The 18629-nt window shown below is 35.9% G+C and overlaps 1 protein-coding gene across 1 annotated transcript in view; it reads left to right on the plus strand.

Moving 5' to 3' along the window:
* Nucleotides 1-18629, plus strand: part of LOC100490346 (dynein heavy chain 3, axonemal) — a 522485-nt gene that overhangs the window by 66682 nt on the left and 437174 nt on the right. The window contains exons 4-5 of the mRNA XM_031898872.1: nucleotides 14191-14702; nucleotides 15096-15225. Coding sequence (XP_031754732.1) covers nucleotides 14191-14702; nucleotides 15096-15225 — 642 coding nt within the window. The remainder of the gene's footprint in view (nucleotides 1-14190; nucleotides 14703-15095; nucleotides 15226-18629) is intronic.

Raw genomic sequence — 18629 nt, forward strand, 5'->3', positions numbered from 1 at the left:
TCAATGGGAGTTGTCCTAGGCAAAGTCATGCCTTATTTTCAAACTTGAATTTTTCGAGTTTGTAAACTTAACAAATTTGAGGTATTTGAGTTTATTTTTCTCATTAATAAATAAGCAGGCATTCAGTACTTTATTTGAACATTGAATGCTTTTCCTTCCACAAGCGCCTCTATGGGGCAATTTTCTAAAGAAAATTTGTCATTTTCAAGAAGTGCAAACATTGATGAAAAGCTGAGTTCTATCAAACTGCTAAAGCTACATATTTTTTGTTACACAATATCATTTTCTTTAAAAAAAAAAAACTGCTACTTTTTGTGCCATGCAGAATTATTTTGTTTCACCAAAAGTTTTTCTGTGGGAAAAAATGAACCCCAAAAAAAAAAAATTCTTTCCCCAGGAAGAATATGGTAAAATAACAAAGAATAACTGGAACAGCAGAACTATAATAATAGGTTTCTGTAATAAAATATGAAGAATAAAAAATCCTTTTTTGTGTGTTTAAACTGAAAATATTGCTGTAAAAATATTACGGAGAATACAAATTAATTAAAAAGTAAAGATTCAGATCTGCGCCCATTAAACTATGCTCGTTTTACCAAATGTTTGGGCCAGCAATCTGAGATTAAGCCCTTTTAATGTGCTGTGTAGGAAAATATAATGGATATACCTTTTCCATTGCATTTCTTTTCTATAAAATGATCATTTAAAATGTGTTGATTCTGCGTGGGGAGTTAGAGCTGATATACTGGTTGCTCTGAGAAGTAAGTATGGAATGAAATAAAGCAGTGCCACCCACTGGGCCATTTTCATTACACTTGGAGAACACTTTACCAACAGCTTTTCCAGACTCAGGTGTGCTGTGCCATTACATTACCTAATATGAAAAATATTGTGCTGATTATTTTTATTCAATAATGAATAGTGTAGTTATAATCTGCATGTAATTAAACTTCATCAAAATATGTTCTACTCCTTATGTGTATACAGTCAATATATACTGCATGGAACATCTTCCTTTTATTTTGTGAATGGTTTAGTAACAAAACAACAATGCAAGCCTTTTAACAAGATTGCCCTTAAGATCCAACCTACTTTCACCTTAAAAGAAGTAAGTTTCTGCCTTTAGGTTAGGTTTATTTGTAGTGGGAAAGGTCTGGAGAAATGTTATGTGCATAAAATGTCTTTTTAAATTCTGTCTGACATGTTTTCTCCAGAGAACTGTTACACGCATTCACAGCATGTGCTTCCTACAGTATCTACACTGTAAAATATTGAAGCGCTATTAAAAAGATATGGCAAGTCAGCGTAATGGTTTTGCAATGCATAATTTCAGTTCAGAAATGTGAACTGGCAGCTCACCATAGTTTGTAGTATTACTGGGAGGCAAGAAAATGAATGCTTGTACAAATAAGATGTGAAGATTATTCTAGTGAGCTGGCTATCAGTAGCACTTTCCGCATACACCTTCTCTTGGTACTGTTACCAGAGTAGGGGATTTAAAAGTCTTCAGGGAATAGTTTATTCACATATTTATATTGCCTGTCTCAAGAGCATTTATACTCACACATTCAGTATATTCTTACATGTCCATGTACCAGCAACCTGTCTGCCCATATCTTCTTCTATTTATCTTCTTTATCCTTGCCATGTCTGTCTTTGTACATCTCTCCCCACTTAATAACACCTTCTATTCTTTCTACACCTGCCCCTTTTCTGTTTTTGAACACCCTGAAACGGGCCCTTTGCATTTTAGATATCATCATTCTCTCTCTCTCTCTCTGCCTCCCCCTAATTTATGGATTTCATTGCTAAGAGTGTATTTTAGCCAAGCTATTCATTTACTGTTACTGTCTGCAAATATTTTTATCTACCCCTGTGCATTTGTACATCTGGCTGTGCATCTCAGAGGTTAATTCAAGGCAAGAAAAAAAGACATTTGAGCTGAGGCATACCTTGAGAGCAACGGTATCTTATATTTATCTAAGGAGTGCCGAGGAGATGAGTTCTAATTGTTGCTATGGTGATGGCAGCAGCTGATGGTGTTGCATTAAAGGACTTGTCCTATCTCCACATACATCTGTCATCATTCATATTGCTATAGCGTCTTGAGTAAAAGGCACACATGCTTTGTCTAAGGAGATTTTGTAGTAAGTAGAATACATTTATTTTATTTCAGCTGCCCACAATTACCTTTTTGTGATACTCCATTGTAAATTGCAAGTTGTACCTGACATTAACATAGGGGAAATGAGGAACACTAAGCAATTAACAAAGAGATGTTTGAGAGTTCTTACATTGGGCTAATATGTTAGGCTTATTAAGATTAGGGCATGTATTAAGCAGAGTTTGTTCAGTGGATCCCCAAGCAATGGGGGAGCCTTTGCTACCAACTTGAAGAAAAAAGTTACTGTACTATTGGAATTAGGATGGTCCAGCATACAGCCCTCCAGCTATTGGACTGCTCTGATTTATGATATTTTTTTTCTTATGTTAGGAGCCCAGATATTATACTTTTACCATCTTATAAAGGTATCATAGATCTGGATAAATAAATTGCATCAGTTCTTTATTTTTTTACTCTCTTTTATACTGCTACACCATTCACACATTGATTTACTTTAGTCTCAGGCATACATGAGAGTATAAGAAGATACAGAAAAGATACAGTAAAATGAGTGGAACTGCTCTGTATTGCATATAATCCACTTTATTCCCCTTTTGTTTATCATACCAATACTTCAGATGATTGATTTATGAACATAGATTAAAGGTTCAAGAAGATTCAAGATCAATGTTGAAGTACAGTAGCAATATAAATATTAAGGTGGTGTACGTGTATTTCCTTAACAACCAATTTCAGTGCAATCTGACAAAACCATCAAATTATCATAATGTTAGTGTGCACCAAATAATCGTACATGTAGAGATCTTTGATCCAACATTGGTCAGAAAATGGATCGGACAGATTTGAAAATTTTTGTCTTTAACAATAACATTTGTCCTTTGTCCAATTGTTTGCAGGACCAAGCAGGCAGCTACCCACGGTTGTTCCTAGCTTCAACTAGATGATATTGCTTGAAATAGTTGTCTTGACAAATCACACTGTTGAACGAGCATTTCAAGTAAATTTTGGTTGCACAATAAGGAAAAGGTCTTTTAAAAAGCTACACGTTTATGGCCAGCTCTAGAGTCTTATTTTTTCTTATTAAATGTGATTAGCAATGTCAGTAACACTATGACAGCTGTATGTCACAACCTAGAAGAACAAACACAACTGAGTACTGTATCTAGGGCACTTCAAAATACTCCTGTCTACAGATGGAGCAAGAACTGTTGATATCCTAGCCTGTACCTATCTCTAAAAATAATTCACTTAGCTTTATTCTAAATAGATTAATGGGCTTATAAATGAAAATTGGTGGCCTATTTTAATGTTTCACAAAGGTTTATTAACAGGGCTCAAAGATGGCAACATACTAGCATAGTCGGTTTCCTCTTTGTCATTATGGCTACAGCTACATAATAAACCTTGACTCATTATCTTAGTAATGGTTTACGTAGCTAGACCTGGGGTGGACAACCTGTGGCTTTCCAGCTGTTGAATTTTTAACACCTGTCAACAAGTCCGTTTTGATAGGTGTTTAATTCAACAACAGTTGGAGATCTGTAAATTGTCTTCCTTTGGAGGTTCCTGATATTCCAACTGCACGTTTTATAGAACCAATATGCAAATGAAGCAAGATGATTGATTTTTGGGTTTTTTTTAGGAATAATTTCATCTCAATAAACCATCATCATTGAATTGCTATAAAACACAACACACTGTTTTATTTTATATGGATATAATGTATGCATGTATGTATAACTTTATTTATAAAGCGCCACAAGGGTACACAGCGCTGTACAATCTTACAAAATACAAAATTACACACAGGGAGGACAAGTGTTATAATAAATAAATACAATAAATATATATAAATGCACAGGAAATAAGTTACATGTGGTATGAGACACAGTAGGAAGGAGGTCCCTGCCCCGTAGAGCTTACAATCTAAGTGGTTGGGTAACAACATCCTGTGCTGGATCATTGGCCCTTTCAATCTTGTCTTAGCCATGGGTTCCTATTCTGAGGCTTAATTGGGCTATTTCTTGTAGCTGGATCATGGGTGTGGTTATGGAATACCGACAGAGGAGAAGAGTCATTGGAATTATGATACAGTCTCTGACTGCACATCATCACAACCCAGAGGAGTAGCTGCTAGTAAATTCCAGGTCCTTGGTTAAAAATCAGGAGACTTCTTCATGTAAAATTGGACAGCGTTGTATTTATCATGAGGGGTGGGCATATATAGGCAAAAAGGCATAACCCTTCCTACCCACCCAGGCCCAGATTTGTGGCAAGGCCACAAAGGCTTGGGCCTAGGGTGGCACAAATTAAGGCAGCCGCACTGAAGTTTCCTTACATCTGGAGCACTAGTGACTAGGCACACATTAGATTTTGAATCTACACACGCCCTGTCGCCTGTTCTCCAGATGCAGGAACAAAGGATACGCATGCATGCAATTCCATGGGAGTAAGGGGGTGGGGCAGGGTAGATATAGGATGCTGGCCTCTGGGCACCCTCAGAAGAAATCTTGCCCAACCTCCTAACTTGTGTCATTTAAATTTGTATTTTGGTGTGAGGTGCAGAATGCAGAAAGTACCCTGCCACAAGTCAAATGTAAGTAAGCACTCAAAGGCCAAATTAATTGCCCCTTAGTGTTGCTGCATTTGCAGAAGGGGCATTTTTACATTAGGCCCACAGTGTCATCTGCTAGGACACAAGAGAGAAAAAGGATTTATGTATCTGTGGAAACATGTAATAAAGAAGTGTTTGTGGATAGAAAGTGCTGCTGAACTGGCACCAAACCTACCAGCATTTAGTTAGTTGTCCGAATAGGGTATTTGAAAGAACTAGCATGGATCTTTTCCCATTTCTCACAGTTTACAGTAGAAAAGCAAAAAAAAAAAAAAATGGATGCAAAGTCGTGGGCCTATTGACTCAATTCATTGAAGGATCCTCATAGTTGTGCTGAGTGCCATTACATCCTTTATGCCACTTATGCTGATTTGTGCGCCTATTGACACTTGTAAACCCTGGAACTACAGCCACCCCCAACATGATGGTAATTCCAGGGTTCCTGCAATGGGTAGTGTCAATAGGGGCTACAGACTTGCACCCACCGTTTCCGTTCATGATAGTTTCCCCTTGAAAGCTGTTGGTATAATCAACTGTTATGTGATAACCTACTAAACTACTATGACATTCTAGGCTTGAATTAGGCCATGGCTATTCCATTGATACAACTAACACCCTCAGTGTTAAATTATAATGCTCTGATTTCAGTAACGATGACTGCATCTGTCCATTATGAGAAAAGCGAACACCAGGAACAACCTAGGAAATCCACAAGTCATATAGCCAACTAAATATTGTTTAAATTGGTAAATGGATCTCTATATAGGATAATTACAATTAACTTTTAGTAGGACCATGCAATATTTTCCACTGTAACTAGGATATATATAAAGCTGAAGGCAATATAATATAGAACAGAGGTGGAGACTCATTACTCTCGCGAACATTAAATAGCTTTAATTATCGATTTGTGAAAAAGTACTTTTCTTTTTATTCATGTTTAGTGGTTTCAGCACATATTTAATTCAGGGTCCTATCCATTAGTTTTGCATTAATAGGTAAGGGATAGTGTGAATAGGAGATTTAATGAGAACTGATGCATCTGTCATCCATATCTCTGGTGGCCAAAATCTTTCTTACAGTAGGCTGTCTATAGTCTGTTTTATAGCAAAGGTGCCAGTGTTTGTCATACAGTATGTGAGTACAGAAAGCTCTGATGTGAATGCTAAGTAGGAAGAACAGGGTTGCACCTGCTTTATTGTCATAAATATACGTAAAAATAAGATATGTAACTGGCAAGGGCTAAACAAAATTTACATTTTTTTTCCTTTATTACCAATGATAAAAGACTTTAGATGAAGATGTAAATAGGAAATACTAATATTAAGCTGTTTTTGTTTCCTTCCCTGGGATTATTTTGTATTATTTTAGTTCTTGTTTCTTTAGAGAATACAGTCTATTTACTCCCAATGACTTCTGACCAGTCTCCTGGGTGATACTAATAGATCATAATTAAAGCCACAAAGCTATTGCTAAAGTAGCAAATTTATGATTTATATTTCTATGTTCCTTGTGTATTTATATAAGGGTGTGCGCATATTTTGCGGAGGGGTTCTTGCCATGCCGTTTTAAGTGAGTGCAAAATGCACACCAAAGGTTCTAAGGTGGAGCAAAACATTGCACCTAAAGGAAAAACTATGCCCATGAACAATGTACATCTCTATAAAAATATACTGCATGAACAAACTCATATGTAAAGCCCTGCTTTATCTAAATAAACCATTTTTATATAAATATACTTTTTTAGTAGTATGTGCCACTGGGTAAACCTACAGTAACACAAAATGGTGGCTCAAGAGAAAAGACCTAAAAGGGCAATTGCTACTGATGTATATATTTCAGTTTGGCAAGATTCTTTAATAGGTCACTTAACATAATACAGTATAAACTATTTGTTGGTTAAGTATTCATTTTGGGGGTATAGTTTTCCTTTAGTGTGAAGTTCTATGAATAATACACATTATTTTGCTCACTAATTAGTTGTGCTTGTTCTACTTCTTAATATTTCATTGTCAAACCTGTGTCGCTGCAATGTGTGGGTAGATGAGACAGACAGATGCAAAACAGGCTTTAATATTGTGCTATAGAAATACTTGATAATAATTATACTAATGACACAGCCAGCAGAGTGTATAATGTAACATAAGAGCATGATTCACAACAATGGAAACAAAAGCATGTCTTACTACATTATGCTGAGTCAGAGTTATGTAGCAAGTGTAAATCTGCAGATTTAAAGAAATGATATGCTATACACTTGTCCTCCAAGCCCAGTCAATATAATTCTGGCTAAAGCAATTGACAAATTTCTTCATAAATTCTACATGTTGTCTCATTAGATGACTAAAACTTACTCTCTTGCCTTAGGAGTTGAGTATAAGTTACACTCTACCCTTTTTAATGTATACAAGCTATCATCTTCAGTGTATTTAACAGTACTGTAATATTGAACAACAATCATTTAATCCCAACACCTGCTCCTTAACTAAGCATTAAATAATCTGTATTTGGCACAAGGTTAATAGCCTCACAATGCACATGCTAAAAAATGTCCATTAAGTGGCTGGTCTGGCTACTAGCTCTAGTTACAGGACATAAGCAAGTCCTCTTAACTTTATGTAAGCCAAAAGCGGTGTTAGAAAATACATTATTTTTCGCACAGTGGATAGGACCACTTAAATTCTAGGTCATCCATCAGTACTCAAACAGTTTTAAGAGATGTGCAAAAATTAATAGACCAAGGGTCTAGTTGAGAAATAAGAGCTACAATAAGAACCAAAAGGCAATTGAGCATTGAGGGAAAACTTCCAAAAGCTCTCATGACTATACAAGCAATAGCTACTGATCATATGTATGATCATTTATATTGTAATATATTACTTTTAGCAATAATAGATTGTATTGTCTTTGCTCTCTCAACCACAGGGGTGCACTACCAAAGGCCCCCTAAAAATAAGAAGATATTCATGATACTCCATGATGAACATCCATATTGCAATAAATATGTTGAGGTTTTTGTTATTAGAACAATATTTCTACTCCCCACTTGACTCTTTGGGACATTATTCAGCCATGACTTATTGTGGCAGCTGAAGTAATTCTAAATACCTATTCATTCACATATTTGTGGTGGATAATTTATACTTCTTATTATGATTCAAGCTTAGCTCTAAACAGACTGGCTTAAACTCCAATATTGTCTATGTAAAAGACTGCATTACAGTATTATCGTTTAGACTACTGTGTAATTGTACAGGCTTTGATCATTCCTTTTCCAAATCTTAAATTACTTAGATAGGTGTGAATGTGCTCCAGGTGTCAGTGGCTATTCCAAAAAAAGTAACCCTTCCCCTAACCACTTAAACAGGTTACTCATTATTGCTGATGCCCTTTGTAGCTCTGATTTAGTAAGTACTGATGCATTACTTATGTATTTCTTAAAATTACTTGGCAATTAAATATTAGTACTCCTAGTTTTATATAACAATTTACAACAAAAGATCTAAGATGCTATATAAAAGTGTAAATAGTGTAAGATATATATATTTTTAATTTTTACAGTATTGTAGCAGTAAAAGGATTTTACCACATCTAGGTCAGTAGTTGTCAGACCTCTTCATTTTAAACTCTCCTTGTATTTCCAACCCCTTTGTTCAGGTCACACCTGGGCTCATATCAATGTTATATAGATAAAGGACATTTTGAATATATGATGTATCAAATACATTTTCTCATCCTAATTGAATCTGGTCTTTCAGATGTATCTAGCAAATCCATTCCAAATCTTACCCTAACTGCCATTCAGGATGAGCCCTGATACCACTCAGCTCTGGATTGTCAGAACCACTGATTTAATGCATAAGGATTTGTTGCTTGTTGCTAAGCTAATAGCATGCCATTATTTAGGAGAGCTGCTCCCCAATCCCATTTCCCATCTTGGAAGTGGTTTCTTTGGCTAGATATGGAAGTTTGATCATTGGGAAAGCACCCTTTACCAGTGTACGCCAGCCCTAGATTGATGGGGGTGATTGTTTCATCCACTGCAAGATTATTTCTGTTCTGGCCAAGAGTAAAAGTAATTTATATTTTACTTGTGCATCATTTGTTGACACAATGTCATCAGTTATCCCTATCAGACAGACTTCAGTTGCTAGAACACTGGGTGAAGCTATTTTATTTGAATAAAGGCTAGTAACTTCTAATTTTGTGATTGATATCATAATCGTTGTTTCTTAAGTGTAAGCAACAGAGGGGGACAGTTATATAGACTTTGATACTTTTCACTAAGATATATATCAGGCCATCATCACTACTGAATCCAACTTATACAGTGGTTTAATCATTTATTTACAATCCTCATCCTGTGAAAGCAACCTTTAGCCTACTTTGTTGTTATTTGAGGCTTTTGTAATGCAAAATAAGACAAGAAACAGAAGAGCAAATACATTAAGCGCACAATTAACTTAAGTTACCTTACTGGAGTGCAAGAAAACAACACCGTTGTAAACCTACTTCCAAGCAAAGGTTACATTCCACTAACTAGGCCTTTTAAAATGCTTTGACCTACATCTAATATGCTAAACAGTTGAAGGCATTGAAAAGAGAAGCTACAAAACATTTATTGCACAAAATCTTCACAAATACAGAAATACTTACCAAGGCAACTGTTATTAGAAACAGTAGCCCATTAACTAAACACTCTACAAACTCATGTCAGTTTGGAATGGACTTAACATCAGTTTAAATGCTAAATAACTTGCGATTCGTTATAATCTAATCAGGTATAATTGAAAATAACCAAACAAAAGCCAACTAAAGCTTGTTACATGCAGAGATTTGTTACTTTAACTTTTCCTAAAAAAAAGGCATGGATGGAAACATACTACGTGTGGTTGTCTGAAAAGTCTGTGCATGTTTTGTTATCGTTCTCCTCAAAATGCACAAATCACCTTTATCATAGTCAATAGTGCATCCTATTTGTTTATCTCAAGGCTTTTGCCACACAGGTCATATTCTCCACTGGCATTGTGGTGTGACACATTTATTGCAGTGACACACGGGGAGATTAGTCGCGCCGTGACAAATCTCCATTGTTGCAGGCGACTAATCTCCCCTCATTGCAATCCCACCGGCTAGAATTGAAATAGCTGGTGTGCTGGCATACGCATTCCTGTGATCTCCCGCAGTTGCCCGAAGTTTCCTCTGAAGACAACTTCGGGCAACTGCGGGAGATCGCAGCGACGCATATGCCATCCCAGCCGGTGGGATGGCATAGTGGGGAGATTAGACGCCTGCAACAACGGAGATTTGTCGCAAAGTCTTAAAATGAAGCATTAGGCAGGCTGGTGGTGGTGTGCAGGTATTCAAACTGGCAAAGAAGCCACTGATTCCTCATAATGCTAAAATATTGATGACCATATTGGTTTTTATGAGGAGGTGAGCAGGAACTTCGACTCTGGGATGGCAGTGGATGTCATCTACTTGGACTTTGCAAAAAGCCAGCTTCCTATCCAAGTACAAACATAACTAGAACCGAATGACCCTTAGTTTAGAAAGTAGTTGTTTTTGCAACAAACCCTTTAGAAAAATCCCATTGCTCAGCGCTTTACTTACTTCATCATAAAAAGCAATAAGATTAGCCCGATATGACCTATGCATTATAAAGGCCTCCAGACTGCTACTCATATTGCCATTCTCCAGAGCATAATCTTGAATGTGATTAAATAACTTGCCCCCCCCCATAGATGTAAAAATTACTGGTTTATAATTGCCAGGCTAGGATTGTTATCCATTTTTTTAAATATTGGAATTACATGATAAAGGGAAAGAGCATTTCCCAGAACTCCATATGGTTCATCAAAAGGCCCCAAGAACATTCACAACATCTTAAATGTGGGTTATGTTTGACAGAATATTGCCTCTTTATACTTTAATACAAAATAGTTTTGAAATATACACTGTTTCCAAGTATTTCTGTTTTGTTTTATCTAGGAGCAGATAAGCAACCATACTTTATTTATCATTGTAATTTTCATTAACTTTATATTCAGATCCTCTCCTATTTCACTGCAACCAAACCACAATTTAAAAGGCATTTTTTTGGGGCACAAAATGAAAGCACATAGCAACAAAATAAAGCAAATACAAACAGTATCTCATTGTCTTCAAACATTCCTCTTTAAACTCACTAAAAGTTACTTTTCAAGTGAACTTCCCCTTTCATATTTTTTAACGTTCTCTACCCTGACATAATGATAGATTTTCTTAGGTAAAAAAATCAATTGGAATGCAAGCTTCTGACAAGAAACATTGTGCATTTGTGTCATCAGTCAAAAGTGAATCTAACATGGCCTTTATTGCAGTGTGCTAGTTCAATTCTTGGCACCTTTAGACGGCTTCACTGGTGGTATGCTTTAACAGTTGGCTTTTGCATGACAAGCCATTAAACTTTAATGCAAGCTCATTTAGGTTATGTAGCAGTTTTCTCACCCTATGCAGGCAGCATTCATGTTTTGTCATTAAAATGTTTACACTGGTTGCATAAATTAATGTCATTTTGATAGATTTAACACCACATAAATGAATAAAAGTGCACCTCATGAAGTGAAAGCCAACAGAGCCCATTCTATTATGTTTTATGGAATATGCTATTATTAAAGTCACAGTGATTAACCATAAAATTGCTTGATACTTTCAGGAAATTGATCATGATAGCCAAGAAGTAATGTTTGAGTTATAAGTATGTTTTTTTTTATCTTTAATAGCAGATATGGAGTTAACTGTTATACATAGAAAACTATTATGGATATGGGACCTGTTATCCAGAATGCTTGGGGGCCTGGGGTTTTTCAGATAAGGGATCTTTCTGTAGTTTGAATCACCATACTTTGTCTATTCTAAAAGTCATTTAAACACGAATGTAACCCAAAGGGATTAATTATATGTTAGTTGGGATGAAGTACAAGGTACTGTTTTACTATCACAGAAAAAGAGGAAATAACTTTTAAAAGTTATTCGATTAGTCTATGGGAGATTGCCTTTCCGTAATTCAGAGCTTTCTAAATAATGCAATGGGTTTCTGGAAAATGAATCCCATACCTGTATATTGGTTTAGAGCAGGGGTGGGCAAACTTTTTGGCTCACGGGCCACATTTACTTACCCCCGGGCCAGACCGGGCCAGGGCGGGCAGGGCCAGGCCAGCGTTACGCCCCCTTAGTCTGTTAAATTCCGGCCCGCCAATGACACCAAGTCTTGCGTGATGAGACTTGGCGTCGTCGGCGGGCCGGATTAAAAAGGCCAAGGGGCCGGATGTGGCCCGTGGGCCGTAGTTTGCCCACCCCTGGTTTAGAGAATCCTTTAGTTCCTTAGATTGAATGGCAATTAGATTAAAATATAGGCTTCTGCAACTTTTCAGTTTGGAAGATACGCATTCAAACCTGCCTTCTATACAGTGAACAATTCCTGGCAGTATTTGTCAAAGCAGATATGTAATTGTGATAGGCTACTGACCCCTCAAAGGTGTTGCTTTATTCTCTAACTAATTGCCAAGGTGCAATTCACACCTCAGTAAACATATGTTGTTGATTGTATGTCTTGCTCTAAAAATAGTGAACATTAGTGCTTATGGATGTATAATTACCACTTGATGCTATGCAGAACTGTTGCTGGTTTCAGTAGGGATTAGCAGCAACCTTTCCATACATGGGATATATTTACATCATGCTTTCTTTGCTAGCTAGGTTCATTTTAACATATAATGCCAACTTAACTCAGTAAAATGTTTGAAGTCTTTATATTTTCCTACTTAATTTAGTTAAATGAGTCAAAACTTTAGGAACAAAAATCTAATGCAGCAAGAATTGGAGGTATAGCAATTATTGAAATTTACAGTGATTAAAAGCCTTACCTGTGGAACTAAACTCATATTATTGGTATTTTGTTTACTTAATAAACACTAGCATATCTGTCTGCTTATCAATAATATTAATATGAAGAATTTTTTTAAAAAATATGTGGAGGGGTTAAATGTATTCAACATTATTGATTTTACACAATTTATTGTATTGCTTCAAATTGGGGTTATTCATATCAGTGTTTTTTCTGCTTTATTGATTCTCTCTCCATTGCAGTGAAGCCTGGGAGGTGTGAAATTGTGGGATTAATGTGATGTGGTACAATGCTTGGATTGTGAAGCAATCTTTCTTCCCTGCCATGTGTGTGACCAAGTGCACTTGTCCCAAATGCCCAAACCATGGGCCATCTGGATCTGAATCACCTGGGAATCTGCCCAAGTGTAACCCACTTTGCCCTTTTACATTTATAATATACACCTTTAAAGGAATTTTGACTCTGAAGTGTCCAACAGAAAACTCATGTTCATTCTAAGGCTACAGAAATTTGATTTTTTTTTGTTTGTAGCAGATTTGTAATGCATTCCCAGTGCCTGGAGTGTATTTGTAAAGCATATATCAAGTGATGACACAAAATCAATATATTTAATGCGCAGACAATTGTTCTTTTCAAAAAAGAGAAGACATTTCTGCTCGAATTTAATAACATGCAACTGGAAGTAGCAACGTCCTGCTATGTGGTTATTAAAGTGCTTTACAAGTGAGGATTAGAAAATTGGGTCTTAATTAGAATGCTTAATCCCAGTAAAACATATATTTCATAGGGAATGCTTATTTTGTTTATGTGTAAATGCTAGCATATTTAATAAACTTTCTTTAGTTTGAATGAATGATACATATCTTGTGTCTGTGCTATCTTCTAAAATAATCAGATTGTGTTTTTGCTTTATTGAATACATCAAGCTTCTTTTTGTGATGCCTTCACAGGCAGTTGTACTGTAATTTGTATAAACTCTTAGGATTTTTTTTTTTTTAGGGATGTGGGCAATTAAATAACACATAAAATATAATAGTAATATATATATATATAACAAGGCACCCACCCCTTATTCACATTTGTCCTCAGTGGCTTCTTTCTTCCTTCTATTTTTCATTTTTTAAATAAGAAAAAAATACATTGCACAGGGTGAAGAAGAAATTGGCAGTGTGCATTGTGTTCTGTTTACTTGTTCTTTATATTGACAGTCTGTAGCATAAGCCTTTTAAACAACAAAGACAAGCAGCTCTACAACCAATCTGGGATAAAAGGGGGAAAAATGAAATCACTATGGAAACTGGAGAAAGGATCTAACAGCTTTCTTTCTAAAGTAAATGCCTGATGTTTGTGACTGCAGGGAAATAAAATTCATAAATTTGTATGATTTTGTCATTTCTGTTTTGTTATAGCAGATTTCCCTGCCATTTCGAAAGCATCTGACCTTAGCTTTATTAAGTGATCCCTTTGCAGAAATAGTTACTGTTTAGAGAAGCAAGAATGCAAAGAGGGGAGGAGTAAATGCTATTCTTGTTTCTTAAATGATTTTTTTTTTAAATCACACAGAGATCCTGGCTCCTGGAATGATGACCACTGTGAGTTTTTCAGCAATGCAGCAACCGGGGGAGCTGAATGCCAGTTAGAAAATAGTGTATCATCCAATTGCATGCCTGCCTTTGATCTTGGACTGAGAAACTCAGAACCTCTCCCTCCAATCCAGAAGCAAATAAATACTAAGGAGAAGAGACATCCCCTGATTCAGTGCACAGACACTCAGAGACAGAAAAACGAAGGCGACTGTCATTTCCAGAGCATAAATAAACCTGTTTGGATTGCAGACTGCAGCAAATACCTGTCTCCCAGTAGGAGTTTCAGACTTCTTTCAACATCATCAGACAATGCAGAAAACCTTGGCGTGCACTGGCCACAGTCTTTATCTAAAAACAAAGGCAGTCATTCTTCCAGCCCACCTGCTAGAGAAGCGCAAGGAGGACTGGAAGGGAATAAGCTATGTGCTCATCCTGTAATCTATCCAGTCTCACAATACAGGCAGAAGAAAATGGAGAACAGATTTCATGGTAAGAGAAACAATAGCATTCAAAGGCTTTACCTATATACTGCTTCTGAAATACTTAAGTTTTTTTTTAATTTAATATTTTTGCCTTTACAATCTTTTACAATCTTTTACTATTTAAATGCATGTTTTATTACTTTCTCTTCTGTGTTATTATACTTATATAAAAGCATTGTTATATAGAGAAGTAGATTAATATAGCTTTATTTTTTCGATCAAACATAATTACAGAAGAGAACGAAGACATCTATATATATTCATTTCCCTTTAGAGTTTCTGTTGAATATATTTATGCCTCATCTGTTATATCAGTATACTTCCCCCCATTGCTTAAGCTTCTGTTTGATTTTAGAGCTGTGACTTTCTGGCATAGCTAATTAATATTATTTCCCTTAAGATTTGGAAGACAGCAAGAGGGAACATGATGCAGCTACTAGAGCAGTGTTAAGTGTGGCATTTCCTCCGTCAACCTTCTCCACACATGGCCTCTCACGACCTGGAACACCGGCAAAAGGTCACACAGCAAGGTAAGTGTTCTATATGGTGTGTTATAGTAACCACTAATAATCCATCCCATCATCTTTCTTCGGAAGATGTTTTATCTTTTTTACGTTAAACTATAGTTCAGCGCAGCGCAATAACTTGGCAATACAGTCAGATGTTATCCTTTTATACTTATAATAACTGATTCAGTATGTGTGTGTGTGTTTATAATATAAACATTTTTATAGTAATCTAAAGAATAATGGTCAAATAATCTGGTAAAATTGTTCCAGGCAGCTACTTCCAGGGACTCTCCTTTCAGCAACAAGTTCTAAATATAGCCAGCTCATTTATCTAGCCAAACACACATATATCATAATGTATTTCAGATCACAGTTTAAGTACTGTAACTGTACCCGTGTCTCATAATGATTAGGTTTAGCCTGTTGTGGTTCACCATTTAATTACAAAGCAATCCTAACTGTATATTATCTTAGAGACAAATAGGATGGATATATGTGGAGGAAAGCTGCAGATTACAGTTAAATCATTGCACTATTTACTTTCACTAAAGGCACAAACTAGAAATATTCTCTTAAAAATGTGTTCTGGTTTTTATATTAGGCACTGAAAGGGCAGTTTGCATGATTTCATTACTCATTTTGAGCATATTTTCCTTTATTTATAAATACACTAAACAGTGTTTTTCAGGTATAGTGTTTCCTAGCCCAACATAGCTTTCAGCTTAACATTTGATATCTGAATCACAAGGGGTACCATTATAGAGAAACCAGAATTTAGCCTATTTTTGTCACCCACTGCATTTATAGTGTGACACCCTGTAGGGAATAGAAGTTTTTTGCTATAAAAAAAAGAAAAATTGAGGTTAATACTAATTTGCTTGTAACAATATAGACAGCATGCATAGAAAGTGCCCATAATACTCTATGAACATATTCACCAGCTCAAAAACATTACACATGGCTTGCCAGGTAGAATTAGTAGATTGCAAACACTCTCAAAGCTTAGCAAGTGCAGGGTTATCCGGGGTTACTGGATAGGAAGGTTTGCAGTACGGATAGCTGGCTCATAGTCTAACATAAGGCTTGCAAACTCTGTTGTTGAGATACAATTCCTAACATCCCCAGACAGATGAGGGCTGCATGACCACTAGCTGCCCATCACTGATAAAGCCACCTCAGTGTACCCATGTTAATGCTAAAGTTTTTCTTCAGTAATAGGCTAGTCCCAAATAACCATTTAGTAAAAAAAAAAGACTTTTTCAGTTAAACACAGCACTATTTGCTATAAACCTATATATTATTCTTTTTTATATGTCTTTATGAAATCAGTCTTGCAAATGCCTCACGTCTCATGCTATTACAATTTAATGAGCCTCCTACCTTAACTTCCATGGTATATAATACATTTTATCTTTCAATACAAGCTTATTACTATTGCATTTTTTAAAATAAACTGCATCACAAATAATGACACTCATATATTTTCGCCGTAAATTTTTGTATAAAGCCTGTTTATTTGGACATGAAGCAGACACACTGGCTCTAAGGTATTGGGAGACGATAGATCTCTATTCAAACTAATTTAATCACCTATGAATACACAGGCAATATACTTTAGCATCAAACACCTCACTGCACCACAATGCAGTCTCTAAAGCATACATAACTGTAACTGCTCCAAAAATACTGGCTTATTCTAATACTAAAGTAATTTACATAAAACCCAGCATACTTTAAATCTGATGTATGGATGTTTTAGTGTGGCTGTTAAAATGGGGGAAGATTGTGAGTATAATTAACAATGAGAAGCTGCCACATGACCAGTGAAGCAGGGAACCAAAAGATGTACAGTAACCATTCTATTATCTAATAAAGCACGTTATATTTGAAGATACATATTTAATTTTGTGCAGTGTATAATTATGCCATTTATTACAAAAATACCTTACCAGATCTGTTTAACACAATGGTTCTTTACTGATATATGATAAAAGCATAATGAAAAAAAAAAAAATATATATATATAACTTTTTTGTAGGTTAAGATTGATGCCTGCAAGATGTGATTAAACCATGAAAATGGGATCTAACATTAAATAACCCTTTTTTGTAGCAATGCATTTATAAAGTTAAATCTCCAGATAAATGCACTTTTTATTTATGTGTAGGCTCTAATGAGGCATTGATGGAATGCTTCCAAATGCCACTGTGCAGCCAAACAAATAGCTGCTTACATGTATTTTAGAACATTGTTATTATACTTGGACCATTACTATGTTAGATCATGTTAAAAAGGAGTTACAGTGAAGGCACAGGCGTTGGTTTGCTGAGATATATTCGTGTCTCAGTGGGCTGGATTTTTGTCTGTCTCTGGAACAATAGTTACCTGTGCTCACTATGGGCATTCTTGGCAGACACCAGGCAATGTCTATGAGGTCTATCTCTGTTAGGGGATGCTTAGTGAGAATCCCAGATGACAGGCAAGTTTTCATTAATGCCAAAAAAGAAAGGAAAGAAAGAAAATCCATCTGCCCCCTTGGTGAAGGACAGAGCTTTGAAGCTCTCAATGATATCATTTCCATTCAGTCTTGACTTGGCCTGAGGTTTTGGTTCCCAGCCTAGAAGTCAGTAGGTTATCCTCTCTGACTCCCTCCATTCCATTCTTCTAGGCAGAAAGATTAGTGTCACAGCTGTAACAGCCGCATGATGATAAACATTAGTGATCCAATCTCCAGGGTGGCCAGAGGGGCAAGGAGCTGAAAGAAATAAGCACAACAATACAAACAAATACAATATTACTTTTTCAACAAGCATAGTATGAAGAAATATATTATACTCACACACATGATTATTTCTTTAATAAAAAAATACATTAGACATTGTAATAAGAAAGATGCACACAATGAGCAACCCAGCTTTACAATGTCCCGTTTGTGAGATATTGCTTTGCTACTGTATTCCAATGGCATTTTCAGTAATAAGTAATAAGCAAAAAGCACAGAAGCATGCTGTGTGTTTCTAAGTGCATATGTAAAATTAAACAAGGTTCCGACATCTACTTTGTAATTATGTTTACACTCTGTACACTATACAAGGTCACACCGTTTTAAAATTTAATGAGGCTCCCTGCTAGTCTCCAATAGTGCAATTTTATAAAGGCTACTGTAGATGAACAACATTATTAGTGTCACATATTTGGAAGATGATCATTCTCTTCCCCCCTCCAAATTACTATAAGTAATATCTAGTTTTTATGGTAATGCAATTAAATCAGTGCAATGCAAAATATTTTGGAAATGTCTTTAACTGCAATAGGTATGAATAGTTAATTATGCTGCTTCTCTAAACCAAGAGCACTTGTAGACATATTCTGATTCTTAAAATAGTCTGTGGTATTACAAAGCATTCAAAAATGAAGAGTACTAA

This window comes from Xenopus tropicalis, chromosome 3, assembly GCF_000004195.4.
Source record: "Xenopus tropicalis strain Nigerian chromosome 3, UCB_Xtro_10.0, whole genome shotgun sequence".
NCBI classification, from domain to species: Eukaryota; Metazoa; Chordata; class Amphibia; order Anura; family Pipidae; genus Xenopus; species Xenopus tropicalis.